This window comes from Solanum tuberosum, unplaced genomic scaffold (genome assembly GCF_000226075.1).
Source record: "Solanum tuberosum cultivar DM 1-3 516 R44 unplaced genomic scaffold, SolTub_3.0 scf00312, whole genome shotgun sequence".
Classification (NCBI taxonomy): domain Eukaryota; kingdom Viridiplantae; phylum Streptophyta; class Magnoliopsida; order Solanales; family Solanaceae; genus Solanum; species Solanum tuberosum.
Window position 1 is genome coordinate 1 of NW_006239237.1, and position 18827 is coordinate 18827.

The window sequence follows — 18827 nt, forward strand, 5'->3', positions numbered from 1 at the left end:
TTTCTCAAATAAACTCGAAAAATGTAAGTCATTTTTTTTTATCAATTAAAAATAATAATAATAATAATAATAATAATAATACTTACTTAGTCATTTTCTCAAAAGGTTTAGTCATTTAATAAGAAATGATTTTCATGTTTTAATTTATTAAATTGGTTTTCAAATGAATTAAATAAATTCTAATTAATCTAGTTTTATTAATATTCTAATCACTTGTAATTTAATTCAAATGTTTCATTTTGGATCTCATTCTCTAAAAAATAAAAATAAAATGAAATATAAAATGTTCGTTATTTAACTATTCTTCAGAGTTAACTGAATATTGTAAATTATCATATTTTCTTTTATGTTAAACCATTTTCCTAAAAATAGTCAAAATATATTTTAGTCAAATCACAGGTCAACTGCATGTTAGCGGACACTTCGAATGCTTAAATCCTTCTCGAAGTGTAAATTGAACCTCGAACCCTCTTTGGTGTTTTCAAATGATTTTTTTTTCTGTTTAAATCTTTGAAAATTATAAGTTTTCTTAATTTCTTAAAAAAATTAAGTGGCGACTCTTTTCTAAGTATTTTTCTCAAATTGTTTTATACTTAGAACATTTCAAAAAGTGATTTTTCTAGAAGTTAGTTAAATTACGGCACAACAATGAACAATGACCTAATTAAATTCAAATTATTACTTAGTCCTAACCGTCAATTTCATGATCATTCTAGCTAACCAGGACATTTCCCACCATAATGTCAAGTTAAAATACTCCCTTAAGATTGACCACCATAGATTATAGGGCTTAAGAATCAAAATATAAGTTGGAGAAGTAATTAATTTACTTTTATCAAAGAGAACGATGAAAAATAGACAAAAAATACCCTTAGGTCGTCTTTGCAGTTCTCCAAAATGAATTGGCAATAATGATTGATTTTGGGACTTTTCTACACAAAAAAATCCGACTAACCCTGCTATAGCGGTCCAACCCGCTATAGCAGCTCTGCCATAGCGGAACCACCCACTATAATGAGAATTAACTTTTCCGTTATAGCGGCTTGACACCCATTATAGCGACTTGCACGGGACAGAAACTCAAAATTCTTCCCAAAAGTCCTCATTTCACAACGCACCTTCGAACTTTGACATTCCAAACTAGCTAATTCACGCCAAGATCGATATCGAGAGTTTAATTCACCTGAATTCACATCCAAAAAATCATACATGCTCCTTAACATCTTAGCTACTAGAAAAATCAATCTAAAGAAATTGTTTCTAGTTTGACTTGATACGAAGTTTAAAAAAAACAAACAAACTTTTGAAATTTATGATCTTAATGAAGCCACATATATTTGTTCAATTATAAAATATTTCATCAAGAATAAAATGTATATTCTAAAGTAAATTTTTTTAATCAAAATATTAATTCACTCTCGAAATATTTCAACTATGTCACGTAAATTTCAACAAGATTTAGCTAGTATTTCCCAATTTGCCAATTCTCTTCTTTCCCAATCAAACAAAAGAGAAATTGCAAGAGTAAGGCAAAACAGCTTGTTGAAAAATCTGAGATGGAAGAATGAGCTCTTTGAAAATGGATTCCACTATGAATTCCACATTTGTATTGTGCTTTCTTCTTTTCTCTACTTATCTGAGCTATGGGGTCGCGTCAAGTTCATCTGCGACCACTACGATGCATACAAACAATTGGGCTGTTTTGGTCTGTACTTCTCGTTTCTGGTAATCTTTTTCCCATAAAAAAAACATGGGTTTTACTGCGTTTTTAGCAATTTATTGATAGATGTATGTTGGGTTTTGGCTGGAAGGGAAATCTGAGTAAGGGAACTTGAAGAACCCTTGTAAAATAGGAACTTTGAATTCAGTTTATTGAAGTAATTTTGATTTTAATCTTATAATGCTTTGTAAGATTTACTATGAAATCTGAATTTCTATTGTGTTTGCTTATGTTCAATTGGATCGCGTCAAGTTCATTTGCTATCACTAGGATGCACATTACAGCCCTTTTGGAGCTATTTTGGTTACAATGCTCCTTAAAAGTTGGTGATTGTAGAAAGATTAGATTTTTGCTTTGTAAACAGATTCTCTGTCCTTTTTAGATGTGCATTCAAGCAACATTCTATCTTAGCCAAACTTAAGTCACCATGGGTGGTTCATTCCATTTAGGAGAAACCTCAATGATTGGGAAATGGGTTGATGTTTTTTTGCTTTTGATGAATCAGCTAACCCCTCTCCCTCCTTTGATTTCTCAACGTGATTCCATCATCTGGAAACAATATCATAATGGAATCCCTCTCTGAATAGCTGTTATTCAGCCTTGACCAACCCTTCCCCGTGCATGTCTCCTTGGAAGATTTTATGGAAGAATCTGTCTCCATACAAAATCATATGTTTCTCTTGGATCGGAGCTTATTGAAGATGCCTCACTATAACCTTCAAAAGAGAGGCAGATGCTGTCTTTGTGAAAAGAAGGTGGAAGAAGTGAATCACCTCTTCTTACTTTGCAAATTTACGCAACAGATTTGGCATCTCTTTTTAATCACTTTGGCTTGGCCCAAAAACACCTTGGACTTCTTGTTATCTTGGCATAAACTGGATTTATACAAATCGTTCAGGAGCATTTAGAAGACAATTCCCGTGGTAATTTGGTGGGTCATATGGCGACAGTGGAATGATAGAGTATCTGAAAACAAGAAGAAATACATGATTAATCTTAAGCTTAAGTGTCTATCCTTGCTTAGTTTGGTTCAACAAAGCTCCAAGTTATATTTTAGATCCGGAGGCAATTGTTGGCTTTCTTAGCTCCTTACCACATTGTAAAGTTCACGTTTGGATGTACTTTTCTTCAGAACTTCCTTAATGCTGTTTTTTTGCTATACATCAATAAAATACTTACTTTACCGATCCAGAAAAAAGAACTTTTTTTTTTCATTAAGAAGGCTCTATGTCTGCAAGACTCTTGACTTATTTGTTTTTACTCTTCAGGTTTAACTACAGACACATGGCTAACACTTTGTCTTTATACAGGTGGGAATTTTGCTTTTTAAGCACCATTATGATCATCATAGATTATCTTTGTTTTCCTTGTGTGTTTCCCATTTCTGAGATTCATTAACTGTACTCTAATATATTTTCTATTTGTTTGTTGGAATTAGAACCGTAAAACGGTTAGGCATACCTGATGAAAGAATTATTCTGATGTTGGCTGATGATATGGCTTGCAATACTCGAAATAAATACCCTGCACAGGTCTTCAACAATGAAAATCACAGGCTAAACCTTTATGGAGATAACGTTGAGGTGTGTAAATTCTTCCTCTCTCTTGTGGCTTTCTGTAGTTCTTCCAAATCAAATGGTAGTTCTGTGAGACATTCAGTTTTATTGACATTTAATCTAGCATTATCAAAGTTAGCTATTACTATCATGATCAAGATGCATAGTAGTGGCTAGTCATGGTGATCGCTTAAATTTGAGGATTGCTAATGAATGGAAGGCAGCATGAAAGACCACACCATCTTGTCTTTTCTGGGTATATGGAATGAACAGCATAGGAGTCAATAATGAGAAAATGTAAAAAACAATTAATTGATCTTTTCTTCAACTATATTTTGGTGTAAGGAGAAAATGCCATGCTGTATGGATAGTTGGTCTAACTTGTGGAAGATATGAAATGACTCAAGCATAGTCACATACACACCATGTACATATATTTTGACACCAACTTGGTATTTATTAATCTTGTGACTTGTGAAAAAGAAAGTTTCAGTATATTTTAATCTCAAAATGTATCAGTATTTTAAACAATTTTAAGTCGGGTTCTATCGATAATTTTCTCCAAGGATCTTTGTAGATAGAATGTTTGAACTAAATATTCTCTTCAGACTGGTTTGCATATGAGTTTCACAGAATTAGGGTTATTTTACCTACTTAATGTAGTGGTCTAATCGTACAAGCTTCTAAACATCAGGTAGATTATCGAGGTTATGAAGTAACAGTTGAAAATTTTCTGAGGGTGCTGACTGGACGTCATGAAACAGCTGTCCCAAGATCAAAACGTCTTCTTAGTGATGAAGGAAGCCACATACTTCTGTACATGACAGGGCATGGCGGAGACGAGTTTTTAAAATTTCAGGATTCAGAAGAACTTCAAAGTCATGATTTAGCTGATGCAGTGAAACAAATGAAAGAAAAGCGTAGGTAAAGAAATTTGCCTTGATTTTCCATTGCATGTTAATGTTGTCTTGTTAAACAATAACATTGTTTATGATGCAACATTGGCTTAGGAATCATCTAATTTGTCTGGATATCTGCTATGAATCTTAGCACTCTGTTTGGTGCTCTGGCATTTATGCACAGGCCTCCTTGTTGATTGTATCATACTGATGGGTAGTTTGTTTGCCAGTCCTCTGCGATGATGCTTTTTCATGTTTCCATTGTTCAATTTCAGATTCAAGGAGCTGCTAATAATGGTTGACACGTGCCAAGCTGCTACTCTTTTCTCGCAGGTGACTTTTGCCTTTTTATCATTAATGTCATGTTTTTCTAACAAAATGTCCAATGACATATAGCTACTTCATATTCTTGCAGCATCCCGAAATAGTTAGTCCATATCAATTACCATAGGAAGTATTCAATGTAACGTACCAATGTTGGTCCATTCTCCTATTATTCTTGAAGTATCTAACGAAACTAATTCTGGTTTTATGTTGCTTGGTCTCCTTTTGAATCGATCTTTACTTTTGTTTTGTTAATTAAGTTATCTGTAAGTATCTCTAGGTAAATTTTAAATGTTCGCCACCTCTATTCTTCAAAATGCCAAATAATTTGACCTTCCCCAGTGTAATGGTTAGGAATGCCTATCTTCACTTGCAATATATTTGCATGGCATGACTTAAGGATGGTAAAGATAAATCTTTTTGAAGACTGTCCTTGATGCAACAAAACTCAGTTGAAGGCGTGCTTCATTCATCATTATTGCAAATTAATACACACAGAGGATTAATATTCATGATTGGGCTGGAAATTCTGAATATTTTTTGCTCCTGAATGTGCTAAAATATCGTAGAATAATGAATGCTTATAAGTTTCTGAAAAGAATCAGTTGCTGGCAGAATTTAGATTCTATTTGCCAACCATGTGGGACACAATATCTATCAGACATGTCCAAAAATTTCTGAGAAATGCCCATATTTCAATGCTTTTGCGATCAGAGTTGCATGGTTGGGTTCTTGAGAGACATCTGTAGTAATTAAGTTAGAGTTGCATGCTTTCTTTTATATATATAAAAGATTATGATTGATGATAGCTGGCTCTTTGAACTTGATTAAAAGTTAATGAGGAAATACCAGCTGTTAGCTATATTTTGGGGTAAGCTTATAGATTGGAAACTATCAAATTCCATGCGTTATTTCATAATTTTCTCAGTACCTTTATAACCATCTGAAAACTCATTTTGTTCTTTGATAACCATTTCTACTCTTTATGGGATGCCTTCTTTTTTATCCCTCACAAAAGGGGTTACTGGTTAGGATGTCTTTTTAAATCAGGGCCACTCAATGCATAAGCTGTTCTTACTTGGATTTTGGTAGAACTGAAATATATTTTGCCTTGTAGCTTCAATCACCTGGCGTATTGACAATTGGAAGTAGCATGAAAGGAGAAAATTCATACTCGCATCACTTGGATGCTGATGTAAGTGTTAATGAAATTGCCTCATTTAAAATGCTTATTGTGTTCACAAGGGAGACAAATATGTTCTCCTTGTATTCAAAAAATTGTGTGGTTTTTCATCCTCCTTCCCTTCTCTGGTACAGGTTGGCGTCTCAGTTATTGATCGATTCACATTTTATACTCTTGCATTTTTTGAGAGGGTGAACATGTATGATAATGCCTCATTGGGCAGGTAATTGCATTTCATAGATGTAGGTGTAATACTGGGCGCTTTTCTTGATACTGTAGAATGTAAGTCACTTTTCTTGAAAATTATATATTGTATCACTACTGACATCAAATTCCAATCATCCATTACTTATTTGCTTTACATTCGTTAGTGTAATTATGGCTATACAAGTGCAGAAGTCTGTATATATGCTTCAAACAGGTGGATTATTCCTGTCTGGAGAATAGGCTGCGAACTCACACCCAGCCCTACTTTTCACCACATATAACTTTGTAGCATGAGTTGCTTCATTGTCAAAGGGAGAGTCATCCAGTTGCATAGAAAGGTAACAGTGAAAGAGGGTATCTTTCTTAAAGATGCAAACCAAAGAAGAAACAGGAATGGCTTTGGAATGGCCATGGATCAGTTATGAGTTTCACTTGATAATAAACATGCAGAATATGGTCCTTCAATTGAGAATCGTGGATAATTCAGAAAATTTTGACAGATGAATGTCTGTCTGTTCAAGGGTCTGGCTGTGGCCTGGCCCGCACGAATTTTTTAAAAATCAAGTAGGAAGAGTCAGAAAATCACGTGGGGGGTCTCATTCAAGGCATTTAGATATCCATATCAAGTATGTACCTTATTAGGTTGGTTGTGGAAATTACCTTATACTTAGAAATGATAGTTGGATTATTGAAGTTTTTTATGCAAACCTTGGAACTGTAAAAAGGCTACTGTGTTATAAAGGAGTATTCAGATGATAATTGATTTGCCTGGTTCATGTCTTCGATAACCTACCTGCTCAATTCATAGATGACATATGGACTATACCGCATGGTCAGAACAACAGTAGATGCAGAATACTCTAGTTTGAAAAGGATAGCTGTCTGGGTACTTGAATACTGGTAATCCCTGCTGTTGCATTAGACTATGCCTCGTGGATTCTAAAACTTCTGCATGCCTATCGCCCTTTTTTCCTCTCTTGGCCTTCTCTTATTCAGAAGATGATATGTGTTTTGGTTGTTGTTCTAAACTCTGTCTGTTTGTCAATGTGCACTCTTTTTGATAGAATCTCCTTTCTCTTTTTCCTGTCGCAGTCTTTTCAGTTCATATAACCCAAATACACTGATGTCAACGGCATATTATCGAACAGATCTATACCCTCGCCAACTAGAAGAGGTACACAGTTAAAATTATTATTTTTATGTTTGTTTCTATGCCATTCAACTTTGCTCTCCCTCCCCCGAAGAAAAGGAAACAAATGGAAAGAAAACTCAACGGAAAAGAAAGTGTGGAAGGAAAGAAATGGGAGATGTTTTGAAGATAGATCTAATTCCATTCACAAAGTAAAATGGAATTGTTTGGTATCTTTACTTTTTTGGTGTAAACAACTCTGCATAGTAGATGTAGATCAAATTATAGAATTAATAGGGAGCTTGTAATTTCGCTTAGGGCTGTAAATTTTGAAGGTGGCCAGCATGTCCTTAATGCTGAAGAATACAACTTTACCAATGTTCAAAAAAAAAAGAAGAAAGAAAGAGAAAAGTAAAGGACTTGGTGGAGATGGGATAAACTAGACGTACGGAAAAGTTGCACCTAAATGGTCCATTTGATGTATAGTTGATTGGGTAAGAAGTTTAAGGTGTTAACTTGCATGATGGATTTGTAATAGTAGAGGAAATTTCCAACTTTAGTTAATTACCATGAGGGTTAACTGGTGTCAGAAAACTTGTTTTAGTATGTAGAGAAGTATTAAAAAAAGGTGCTAAAGGTAAAAAGGGGCTAGTAGCACAAAATTTTACAAATCCTTATTCCCCTTTTATGTTCAAAATTGTAACAACAGATGGAGGCTAATTGGTGAGCTGCTTTAATTTAGATGATTACCTGATATGGTACTTCTGGAAAACAATTACCTTATTTTGTTTTTGTCACATATTAGGGAAGGGGAATTTGATCTTGGTACTCTGAACTGATGCACCTTCGAACATATTTACTCTGTCACTGATAGGTACCCGTGACAAACTTTTTTGGTTCAGTCATGGAGACGATACACACTGATTCTGCATATAAAGCATTCGCTGGCAAAGACTCCAAGAAGTCTACATAAGAGATGCCTCTTCGGCAGTCCAGCCAAGACTTACGACGAACACTTGCAAGTTCAGATGTTCAGTATCCAACTAGTGACTCAAATGTTGAGGTCAGTTTTAATTGCCGCCTCTTTCTAAGCTCTTTGGAAAATTAATATGCTATTGCCAACCCCATTTAGAAGAAAACAAAGTTTGATTAGGAATGATGCTACAGGATCCACAAGATTCCTGTCCTTTCACAAACTTTTGGATTTCTATGCATGGTAAAATGAACAAGGTTGAGGGTCTTGATAGCTGGGTGAACTATGGCTTGTTTTTGATGTTTCCAATGGTGGCAATGTCTTCTTGGATCTCATCTTGAAGGTAAAAGAAACCTCCTTTTTGCTTCATATTCTCTTTGATAAGTAGTCTAAATATCAGTGGTAGCATAAGGGAATAAAATCTCCTATACAAGGTGTAAACAAAGTTACATGTCACAACTATAGAACTGTTAGTTTATCCACCGTCTCTTTAAGTATCTACACTCCTATCCTGTGGACTCCAAAAATTACACAAGAAATAATAAGATATTCGAGATGTGAAAAACATTACTTTCCACCCCTTGAGGCTTCTTTATCTGAACTGTCTGCTTAAGAGCATGAGGGGGTTAATGCCAGATTCCGGCCTTCTCTTTGATGTTTCCTTTCAGCTTCTAACATGACGGCAGTTGGTTAGCTGATTCAGGCATCACAGAGCTGGCTTCAAGCATATTGAAAATAAAATTACTCAATCTGTGCATCATGGCAACAATGAAGCCCTATGTGGTTAGCATCCAGCCTATTATATTTGCAATGGAAGCACCTGCTCATGGTAACACACTTTGACTATTCCACCAAGTACTTGCTACCTCCCACTTTCTTCCATGACAGCAGTTGGTTAGCCGATTCAGGCATCACAGAGATGGCTTCAAGCATATTGAAAATAAAATTACTCAATCTGTGCATCATGGTAACAATGGAGTGGTTAGATCCAGCCTATTATATTTGCAAAGTAAGCACCTGGTCATGGTAACACACCTTGACTGTTCCACCAAGTACTTGCTACCTCCCACTTTCTTCCATCGAGAGTAGGCAGATGAAAGCATCTCGGGGGTTTTCCCTAGTCTTCCATGGTTCTCATACCACCTCAGTGACCACTACGCCACACACTTGAGTGCTGATGTGTGCTAGGATCTAAATCTGCATCTACCTTCTTCTGTTCTTCCCATCTGTGATATAGTTTCTACATTTCTCTGAGTTTTCTTGACATTTGAACCATTCTTTTTTCAGTTTCAGAAGTGGAGACAAGACATCAAATGGATACTCTGAAGGAGCGCCATGGTACTGCGTTGTTTCATTTCCATGTTTGTTGAAAACGTTGGCCCGGTGGAAGCTGTTCTATCTCACCAAAAATACGCGAGCAACTAGTTGAGGCGCCACCCTTGCACTGCAAAATAGATTTTACAGAAACTCTTTGACAAATAGTGCAATGTAGAAATTCTTCCTTTAGTTCTCTGATTTGGGAGACATCAAATAGTTGAACTATTAATACTATACCATTCCATATGGTTTGATTTTTAAATTCAGTTTAGGTTTTCTGCGACACGGTAAATCCGTAACCATAATTTATTCGACTTCAACTTACATATTATACTCATATAATAGAGATATGACTTCGACTTTTCAAGAAACGTCTCAATTATATCATACTAACACCTTCTATGCATATAACAATAAAAATAAAAAAACAATTCCCTTCGTTAATCAATTATACTAAAAAAAAAAAAGGATATTTCAATCGAATAAATAGTCAAAATTGCAATGTCTCAGCAATTAGTTTGTATTGATACTAGTTTATACATTTGTTAGTAACTATAAGTACAAGTGTATGAATAGTAAATATAAGTATACAACTATATACTTTGATATGCTATTTAGTATTAGGCCTAATTATGATTCGATCAATCTATTTTATGAAACTTCGAGTTAGAACATAGTGAAAAAGTAACGTCGCTTGGTGATGAAAGAATATATAGTCTTGCTAGCTTAAGGACTTGGGAGGGAAGAAGAAGAATACTGTTGATGCTAGCATTCATAATTCATATTCAACTTGACACGTAAAAAATACTTACTCTTTTTTATTGTTGTCGATAACTATGATGTTTGTGCTCACCTCGACTAATTTCACAAAATGTCTGTCACCTTCCACCACGAATAGGTATCAAGTAACTCCTTCCTAGATCGGAAAGAGAACAACTGATGTTAATTGGCATAAGATCCCTAGGATGGAATTTTCTACCCAATGAGTTTCGCTAGCATTCTTTGATTCATAGTCAATGTAACACGTTAAACGACCTTATTCTATTAATAGCTTGGCTTGGTCTTGCTCTCTTTCTAATAAAAATTCTGGCTCCGTCACGTTAGAAGGCCTTATTCTACTAGTAGCTCGACTTGATCTTGACTCCTGCTCTCTTCCTATAATATTCTTCTCCACTAAAATATAATATTGAAAATCTAGAAAACCTTTGTGTATACTAATTTTTTTAAAATTTACATATCAAATACCATACTCATACTCAATTACCAAAATCACAATATGAAAAATTTAATTTCAATATGATAATTCGATATCTATCGTATCGTAGCACGCCAACCAAACAACCCCTTAAATGGATAAACCCTGCAAAAAGGAAAAAACTTCATCTCCTTCACTCACCATTAGCACACTAGAAAATGCTATCTTCAGTACAAACTCCTCGTCTTCTCCGTTTTCAATCCTTCTCTCTCAAATGCCTCCACACCCACCCCACCACTACCTCACCACCCCCACATTCCCAAATCCTCACAATCCGCAAATCCCTTTTATCCCGTGAAATCTCAGCCGTTGATCTCGCCGGAACTTTCTTAAACCGGTTACGTAATACTGAACCCCACCTCAAGAGTTTTCTGTATGTATCCGACGTCGTATTGAAGGAAGCTGAGGAGATTGATAGGAAGATTGCGGAGAATGAGGAGTTGGGTCCGCTTGCTGGAGTTTTGGTTGGGGTTAAGGATAATATTTGTACTTCTGATATGCCATCAACTGCAGGGTCAAAGATTTTGGAAAATTATCGACCCCCTTTTGATGCTACTGCTGTTGGGAAGATGAAAAAGTGTGGTGCCATTGTTATTGGGAAAACAAATATGGATGAATTTGGTATGGGGAGTACTACTGAAGGCTCGGGTTATCAGGTATTCGTTAAGTTTTTCGTGTTTCAGAATTGTTATTTACTGAAGAAATGGGTTATTTTTGGTTTAAAGCAGAATGAGGAAATGATATTGTTGAAATGAATTGAGGGTCGTTTAGTTCATGGACTATAGATATGTAGGATACTAATTCCAGGTAGGAATTTGAATTAGTAATGCAAAGTTCTATACCGAAAAGCAAATGTTGTGGCGGGAGTATTTTACCCTTATACACCAAATTGAACGAGCCCCGAGTATTTCTGAGTGCCCTTGAATTGAACTTTGAAACTGGGGGGACATGCTATTTGGTGTCTGGACTGTTTTAAAGTTTGCAGTAAGTTGAGTTGTAACATTTTGTTGTTGGGCGGGCTGCCTAAGGTCTGCTTCTGTAATTGAGGTTTGGTGAATAAGTTATATTCTAATTTGTCAGCAAAAACAATTTCAAGTTCCCTTTTATTTCCTTTTAATGTGGATAAAGTTTCCATCTTTACCGCAGCAACCTCATTTGTTTGGGGTTCTGAATTGAATATATCTAGGTGTATGCATTAGAAGGGATAGAGTGAATGCTCTACCATGTTGAATATGTGAGTAGGTTCAGTTTCGTAATCTCAGGTAGTGTATGGCGTAAATGTAGTTAAAGAATCTGTTTGAACGAGTCCAGTTTGTAACTTAACATGGTTTACTCAGGTGATGCATCTTGGTATTATTAGGTGACAGCAAATCCTTGGGATTTGTCCCGGGTACCAGGTGGTTCATCAGGGGGATCAGCTGCAGCTGTTTCTGCTAGACAATGTATGGTGTCATTAGGAAGTGATACTGGTGGAAGTGTTAGGCAACCAGCATCTTTCTGTGGTGTTGTTGGTCTAAAGCCAACATATGGGCGTGTCTCCAGATACGGACTTGTGGCATATGCTTCATCTCTAGATGTTATCGGTTGTTTTGGTTCATCAGTTGCTGATGCAGGCATTCTCCTTCATGCAATTTCTGGTCATGACAAGTTTGACGCAACAAGTAGCAAAAAAGTAAGCTTTCTTTCTGACAAGGTCTTTTTTTTTCTTTCTTTCTGACAAGGTTGTGAATTATTCAGCAAGCTCCAAGAAAGTACTAAAGCCAGTACAAAATAATGGACTTGTTCAAGCTTACCTCACAAGGGAGTCAAACAAGTCCATAGCATATCATACTAATTAACAAAAGATTCTTTAAACCAAAGCACCAAGTTCTGAATGCATCTATCTTTTATACAAGCAATAAAAGATAATTTATAGTTACATAAATATCTATAACTTCTTTTTTTTTTAAATGTTTTTTTTTTTTAAAATTGTGCCTAGATAAATCGAGACGGAGGGAGTAATAATAGAGAGTCCTTCTTTCCATTGAAACATCTACTACTCCTTTCTAGCTGTACTCTCCATGCAATGCAATGGACAATGGTCTTCCACATCTTATAACATGACGTACCAGAGAACAATCCATTACTGTATCTGAGAATCCTCCCGTGTTCAATCAACTTCGCCTCCTGAAGTTTCTTCAGACAAGAACCCATCTCAGTAAATTTCCCAGTCAAGTAACCTTCTTCTGTAACTTTATAAGGAGATCTAACAGATTTTGGTTTCTGAAACTCGTTTTTGCCATATTTATTAACAATGACATTCTTCTAAGTTTTATTGTTAGTCTATACAAGCTCTTTGCTTGCTATACTTCATGACTCGTCCTAGATTTTTTTTTCTATTTTAAAAAGAGGAAGAGACTATCTCTAATAAGTTTGGTCATTTCGACACAGTTGATCTGCTATGTTTGTAATGAATACGAAGAAGTTTGACATACAATGCCAGAGGGAGTTGATTCTAAGTTATTAACGAGTGGCTGGGACAGTACCTTACCTGCTGATCACTTATTGGTGTAAATTAGAACGGATAGATGATAGTGAAACCCTGTTACAATTCATTGGAACTTTTGTATATATGGTCAGAGTCTTACATTTTCGGGTTCTGTTTTGCTTAGTTTTTGGATGTAATGACAGAACTTTCTTAGTGCTGGCTTTTGACATCAATAATGCTTACCATTTCGAAAAACGAGTAGCTGGGGTAGTAGCGTAATATGATCCGATTCAAGTCTAATAAGAGTTTGTTGGCATTTCCTTCTGTTATAAAGCGCAACATTGTTTATATAGCCTGCTAGTGGTGTATATTTATAGGTTTTGTTTTAATTATTTGACAACATTACTTTTCAGGAAGTTCCCGATTTTGCTTCCCAATTTACTGCAAGAGATCATTTGGACTCTAAACCTCTGAAAGGACTGAGAGTTGGTCTGATCCGGGAAACCATTGAAGATGGAGTTGACCCGGACGTAATTTCTTCAATCCGTGGTGCTGCGAGTCATCTTGAAGAACTTGGATGCACCGTCACCGAGGTATTCTTCATTTTCAGCATTTACGACCCTCACGTTGGCTTACCATATGCGTTGGCATTCCTTATTTGAATTATTTGGTAATTTTTGTTTTTGCAGGTCTCTTTGCCATCCTTCTCTCTTGGATTGCCAGCTTACTATATCCTTGCTTCATCTGAATCTTCTTCAAATTTGTCCCGTTATGATGGTATCAGGTAATGGGGTATAGAATCATTCTCAAAATATATGTATGTATATAAAATTCTCAAAAAGTGCAGCGGAGAAAATTATTTGCATCTGACCTTTCCTTCCCATTCCTCAGAGAAAATATAACATAGCGATAGAGAGGATAGATGTCTTTGGATCTATTGTAAATTTGGCTACCATCATAGCTTTTATGCTGATGAATATGCTGTTACCATTATCAAAATTATATAAGTACATAACAGCAGTACTATCTTCAGTTCTGATATTTCTTAGGATTCCTCAGCCCTAACCCTCAGTTTTGGTAGCCAAATTGAAGGAGGATAACTAAGTAATTTCTTGTTAATTCCTACCATTTAAAGAGAATAGAAAGTAGTGTGGAGTGTCCATGATGAGTTCGGACGGATATATTCTTTTAAGGGAAAAGGGACGAATTTACCCCCGAACTTTGATAAATGGTATGTCTATGCCCTCCGTTATACTTTGGGTCCATCTCAGCCCTTGCCGTCCAATTATCGGTACGCACATGCCCCTCTCACTAACGGCCCCCTCATCCTTTACACGTGTCGTAATCCTAATTAACTACCCATTTGACCATTATTTTTAACCCATAAACTAACCACCCGCCCCATAAACCCATACCCATCCGATTCACTCTAAAATTGAGATGCCCTTGAAGCTTTGTATTCTCCAACTGGTACTTCAAATCCGCAGACATTTCAATTTGAGAGCAAAGGTCAGCAGCAGCTTCGGTACCTTGAGAATTGGACTACAGGGGAGAGATCTAAGAGGTCACGGAGTATGGATCGCCAGCCGACTGAAGAGGAGTATTTGGCGCTTTGTTTGATTATGCTTGCGCGGAGCGATGGCTCTGTTAGTCAGGTACGATCTCTACCACCGCCGGTGCCAGTGATGAAAATCCACACACCGTCGGAGAAGATGTTGTATAAGTGTTCGGTTTGTGGTAAGGGATTTGGATCTTATCAAGCTTTAGGAGGACATAAAACTACTCATCAGAAACTCATCGCCGGTGGCGGCGGAGGAGATGATCAGTCGACTACCTCAACTACTATTTTTTGTAACTTTCTTAAATTTTGAACAATTTACTTATTTTGAATTATGAAAAAAAGACCTAACAATTCAACTATTTTAAAATTGAGTGAATATCATACTCAAAAAAAAAAAAAAAAAAAACACTCATTGTCACAACATAATTGAAAAATATAAAAAGTACATTGATTATGAGAGTTTTAATTCATAATTTCTTGGGAAAAAGGACGAATTTACCCCCGAACTTTGATAAATGGTATGTCTATGCCCTCCGTTATACTTTGGGTCCATCTCAGCCCCTGCCGTCCAATTATCGGTACGCACATGCCCCTCTCACTAACGGCCCCCTCATCCTTTACACGTGTCGTAATCCTAATTAACTACCCATTTGACCATTATTTTTAACTCATAAACTAACTACCCGCCCCATAAACCCATACCCATCCGATTCACTCTAAAATTGAGATGCCCTTGAAGCTTTGTATTCTCCAACTGGTACTTCAAATCCGCAGACATTTCAATTTGAGAGCAAAGGTCAGCAGCAGCTTCGGTACCTTGAGAATTGGACTACAGGGGAGAGATCTAAGAGGTCACGGAGTATGGATCGCCAGCCGACTGAAGAGGAATATTTGGCGCTTTGTTTGATTATGCTTGCGCGGAGCGATGGCTCATCAGAAACTCATCGCCGGTGGCGGCGGAGGAGATGATCAGTCGACTACCTCAACTACTACTAACGCTACCGGAACTACTAGCTCCGGTAACGGTAACAGAAGTGGAAGGACTCATGAGTGTTTGATTTGCCACAAGTGTTTTCCTACTGGACAAGCTTTGGGAGGACACAAACGGTGTCACTACGACGGCGATAACGCTAACAGTAGCGTTAGCACTAGTGTCGGAGTTACGTCGGAGGAGGACGTGGGGTCTACAATCAGCCACCCTGATTTTGATTTGAACATTCCGGTGTTGCCAAAATTCTATCCTGGATTTGGTTCCGGCGAGGATGAGGTAGAGAGTCCACATCCGGCGAAGAAATCTCGGCTATCTCTACCTCCAAAATTTGAATCATTCCACTCAATTCTCATTTTTCAACTCTCAAATTTTTTGTGTTTTTGATTTTGTAGTGATTGAATTGAAAATTGACAGAGAGAAATGAGTAGAGTTGGTGTAGAATTAATTGAGATTGAAAAAAAAGTAACGGAAGAAATGAGAGATGGTGATGATGAAGTGAAGAGAATATGGAATCGGGTGGGTATGGATTTATAGGGCGGGTTGTTAGTTTATGGGTTAAATATAATGGTTAAACGGGTAGTTGATTAGGATTACGACACGTGTACAAGATGAGGGGGCCGTTAGTGATAGGGGCATGTGTGTACCGATAATTGGACGGCAGGGGCTGAGATGGACCCAAAGTATAACATTCTATCCTGGATTTGGTTCCGGCGAGGATGAGGTAGAGAGTCCACATCCGGCGAAGAAATCTCGGCTATCTCTACCTCCAAAATTTGAATCATTCCACTCAATTCTCATTTTTCAACTCTCAAATTTTTTGTGTTTTTGATTTTGTAGTGATTGAATTGAAAATTGACAGAGAGAAATGAGTAGAGTTGGTGTAGAATTAATTGAGATTGAAAAAAAAGTAACGGAAGAAATGAGAGATGGTGATGATGAAGTGAAGAGAATATGGAATCGGGTGGGTATGGGTTTATGGGTTAAAAATAATGGTCAAATGGGTAGTTAATTAGGATTACGACACGTGTAAAGGATGAGGGGGCCGTTAGTGAGAGGGGCATGTGCGTACCGATAATTGGACGGCAGGGGCCGAGATGGACCCAAAGTATAACGGAGGGCATAGACATACCATTTATCAAAGTTCGGGGGTAAATTCGTCCTTTTTCCCTTCTTTTAATTACTCCATACTAGTCGCAAGAACTAAGAATTCACTGCCATTTTGCTACGAGAATAGGTGGATACCGACCATAATTTAGACAAGATGTAATTGCGGACACTGCCTTACATTAGTAATGACAAAACTTTCAATGTTTGCTCAAAATTTTTTCATGACGACCCAAGGAATAATGTGATGTCAAAAATGCAGGTATGGGAAACAAGTTTTTGCTGATGAGTTAAACTCCCTTTATGGGGAATCCCGTGCCGGAGGCTTAGGTTCTGAGGTACCAAGGAAAAGAACTTTTCTGTGTGAAGTAGTTCTATAGTGGTTACTTCTAAAAGGGGTCTCCTGCCTTTCTTTCTTGTAATCTTTTCATGCAAGCTGGCCCCGACACACGGTCAAAAAGAACTGTTGGACTGACTGTAGTAAATGTCTTTACAGGTGAAAATGAGAATCCTAATGGGGACATATGCTCTGTCTGCTGGTTATTATGATGCATATTACAAGCGTGCCCTGCAGGTTGTACATCTATGTGCTCAGAATTGTCCAACTCCTCATAGCTATTAAAGTTAAAAATGCAAACACTTTCTTGATATTCTCATGCATCTCAAGATAATTGATACTAATATAAGCCAATCAGAACTAAGTAATATTCAATAACTTTAATGATTCTCTTCTGTATCTCTGAATAAATGCTTACACAAGACATTCTTCACGTTAGTTATTCATTGTGTCTCTAACCGTGAAGTTCTAGATCCAAAAAATTTGTCAAGTGGAGTTTGGATCCTACATGGCAGTTAGAACCAACTATGTTTGGTTGACGCATCTAGTAGACTTTTTGCTACTCTCATCATCTAGCAATAATTCATATTTTAATGAGTTATGTGACCCCAATTTACAAGTGTTTGATAATTTCTTGCTCATCTTAATTCTTCAAGATGTTAAAGAGTGACTCTGTTCCAGGTTAGGACTTTGGTAAGGGAAAGCTTCAGGGCAGCATTAGATGAGAACGATATTTTGATTTCTCCTGCTGCACCATCAGCAGCTTACAAAATTGGTACACTTCTTTTACCTTTTGCATGTACTGATGAATCTACTTTGTGATCTTGCTTAAATACTTTTTTGTTTTCTTTCCTTTTTGTCCCATGATCCTTCCCTTGAAAGGCAACACTAACTCTCACTATGACATGCGGAATTTACAGGTGAAAAGAAGAACGATCCGTTGTCAATGTATGCTGGTGATATTATGACTGTAAGTAGTTTTTCTTTTTTGCTTCCTACATTTCTCTTGGTGATTTTCTTTCCTATTTTCCCCTCTAGTCAGATGGATGATGTAACTTGTTCAGTCTATTTTCTGTTCTCTTCAATTGATGATTATTTTCATTATTGGCAGGTCAATGTCAACTTGGCTGGTCTACCAGCATTAGTTCTCCCGTGTGGATTTGTTGATTGCAGTTCTGTGTCCCTTCCTGTTGGTGTTCAGATGATTAGTGCTGCATTTGAAGAGGTGAGTTTCAGTGCTCCAACTTTTTCCAGTTGGTATTCCAGTGTTAAGAATGATATTTGAGCACGGGGATAGTTTGAGTTATCTAGATCTCTCTTTTGAGAAAAGTTAGAAAGGTCGGTAAAAGAGGGATGATGTATCTACTTAGCTTGAAAATGGAATCGAGTTAAACTTGAGCATCTTAAAAAGAGGCATTGAATATATTCACTTTTTGTACGACCATAGAGATGAAAAATGGATACTATGAAAGCACAAATGTTCAAATTTAATGCAAGCAAAACTGAAGAAGTAGAATTACTATATATTAGAAGACTCTAGGAATGACTATCAACCATCCAATAAGATCCCTACTAATGTCCAATATATTTATAAAATATATAAGTGGGCCCCACCACCTTCCACTTCAATACTACATATTATATGTATTAATTACTACACCATAAATCACTACTAATATCCAATATATTTCTAAAATACATAAGTGGGCCCCACCACCTTCCACTTAAATACTACATATTATATATTAATTATTAATTACTATACTATAAATGACTTAAATACTCCATATTATCTATTACAATA

General features: G+C 36.6%; 3 protein-coding genes across 3 annotated transcripts in view; all 3 read left to right on the plus strand.

Moving 5' to 3' along the window:
* Window positions 1-1461: 1461 nt before the first annotated feature.
* LOC102595157 (putative GPI-anchor transamidase) lies at window positions 1462-9639 on the plus strand. The gene is made up of 11 exons (XM_006359929.2): window positions 1462-1725; window positions 2989-3030; window positions 3159-3303; window positions 3971-4200; window positions 4451-4508; window positions 5617-5694; window positions 5817-5905; window positions 6982-7063; window positions 7893-8081; window positions 8186-8334; window positions 9279-9639. The coding sequence occupies exons 1-9, from the start codon at window positions 1565-1567 to the stop codon at window positions 7989-7991; spliced, it is 984 nt and encodes a 327-aa protein (XP_006359991.1). The 5' UTR covers window positions 1462-1564; the 3' UTR covers window positions 7992-8081; window positions 8186-8334; window positions 9279-9639.
* A 940-nt stretch (window positions 9640-10579) lies between these two features.
* LOC102595939 (glutamyl-tRNA(Gln) amidotransferase subunit A, chloroplastic/mitochondrial) overlaps window positions 10580-18827 on the plus strand; it is a 10158-nt gene continuing 1910 nt past the window's right edge. The window contains exons 1-9 of the mRNA XM_006359932.2: window positions 10580-11219; window positions 11924-12235; window positions 13444-13623; window positions 13720-13814; window positions 16949-17024; window positions 17183-17260; window positions 17705-17798; window positions 17944-17993; window positions 18135-18248. Coding sequence (XP_006359994.1) covers window positions 10722-11219; window positions 11924-12235; window positions 13444-13623; window positions 13720-13814; window positions 16949-17024; window positions 17183-17260; window positions 17705-17798; window positions 17944-17993; window positions 18135-18248 — 1497 coding nt within the window. The 5' untranslated portion in view covers window positions 10580-10721. The remainder of the gene's footprint in view (window positions 11220-11923; window positions 12236-13443; window positions 13624-13719; window positions 13815-16948; window positions 17025-17182; window positions 17261-17704; window positions 17799-17943; window positions 17994-18134; window positions 18249-18827) is intronic.
* Window positions 14479-15992, plus strand: LOC107063164 (zinc finger protein ZAT10-like). The gene is made up of 2 exons (XM_015314661.1): window positions 14479-14836; window positions 15554-15992. Exons 1-2 carry the CDS (start codon window positions 14605-14607, stop codon window positions 15964-15966), a joined length of 645 nt encoding a protein of 214 aa, XP_015170147.1. The 5' UTR covers window positions 14479-14604; the 3' UTR covers window positions 15967-15992.

Bases quoted from the DNA above. Each gene is read 5' to 3' on its own strand.
- LOC102595157 (XM_006359929.2), top strand. From the start codon at position 1,565: ATGAGCTCTTTGAAAATGGATTCCACTATGAATTCCACATTTGTATTG. The intron at 1,726-2,988 runs GTAATCTTTTTC...TTTACTCTTCAG, and splicing joins GTCTGTACTTCTCGTTTCTG to GTTTAACTACAGACACATGG. The intron at 3,031-3,158 runs GTGGGAATTTTG...TGTTGGAATTAG, and splicing joins AACACTTTGTCTTTATACAG to AACCGTAAAACGGTTAGGCA.
- LOC107063164 (XM_015314661.1), top strand. From the start codon at position 14,605: ATGGATCGCCAGCCGACTGAAGAGGAGTATTTGGCGCTTTGTTTGATT. The intron at 14,837-15,553 runs GCGGCGGAGGAG...GTGGCGGCGGAG, and splicing joins TCAGAAACTCATCGCCGGTG to GAGATGATCAGTCGACTACC.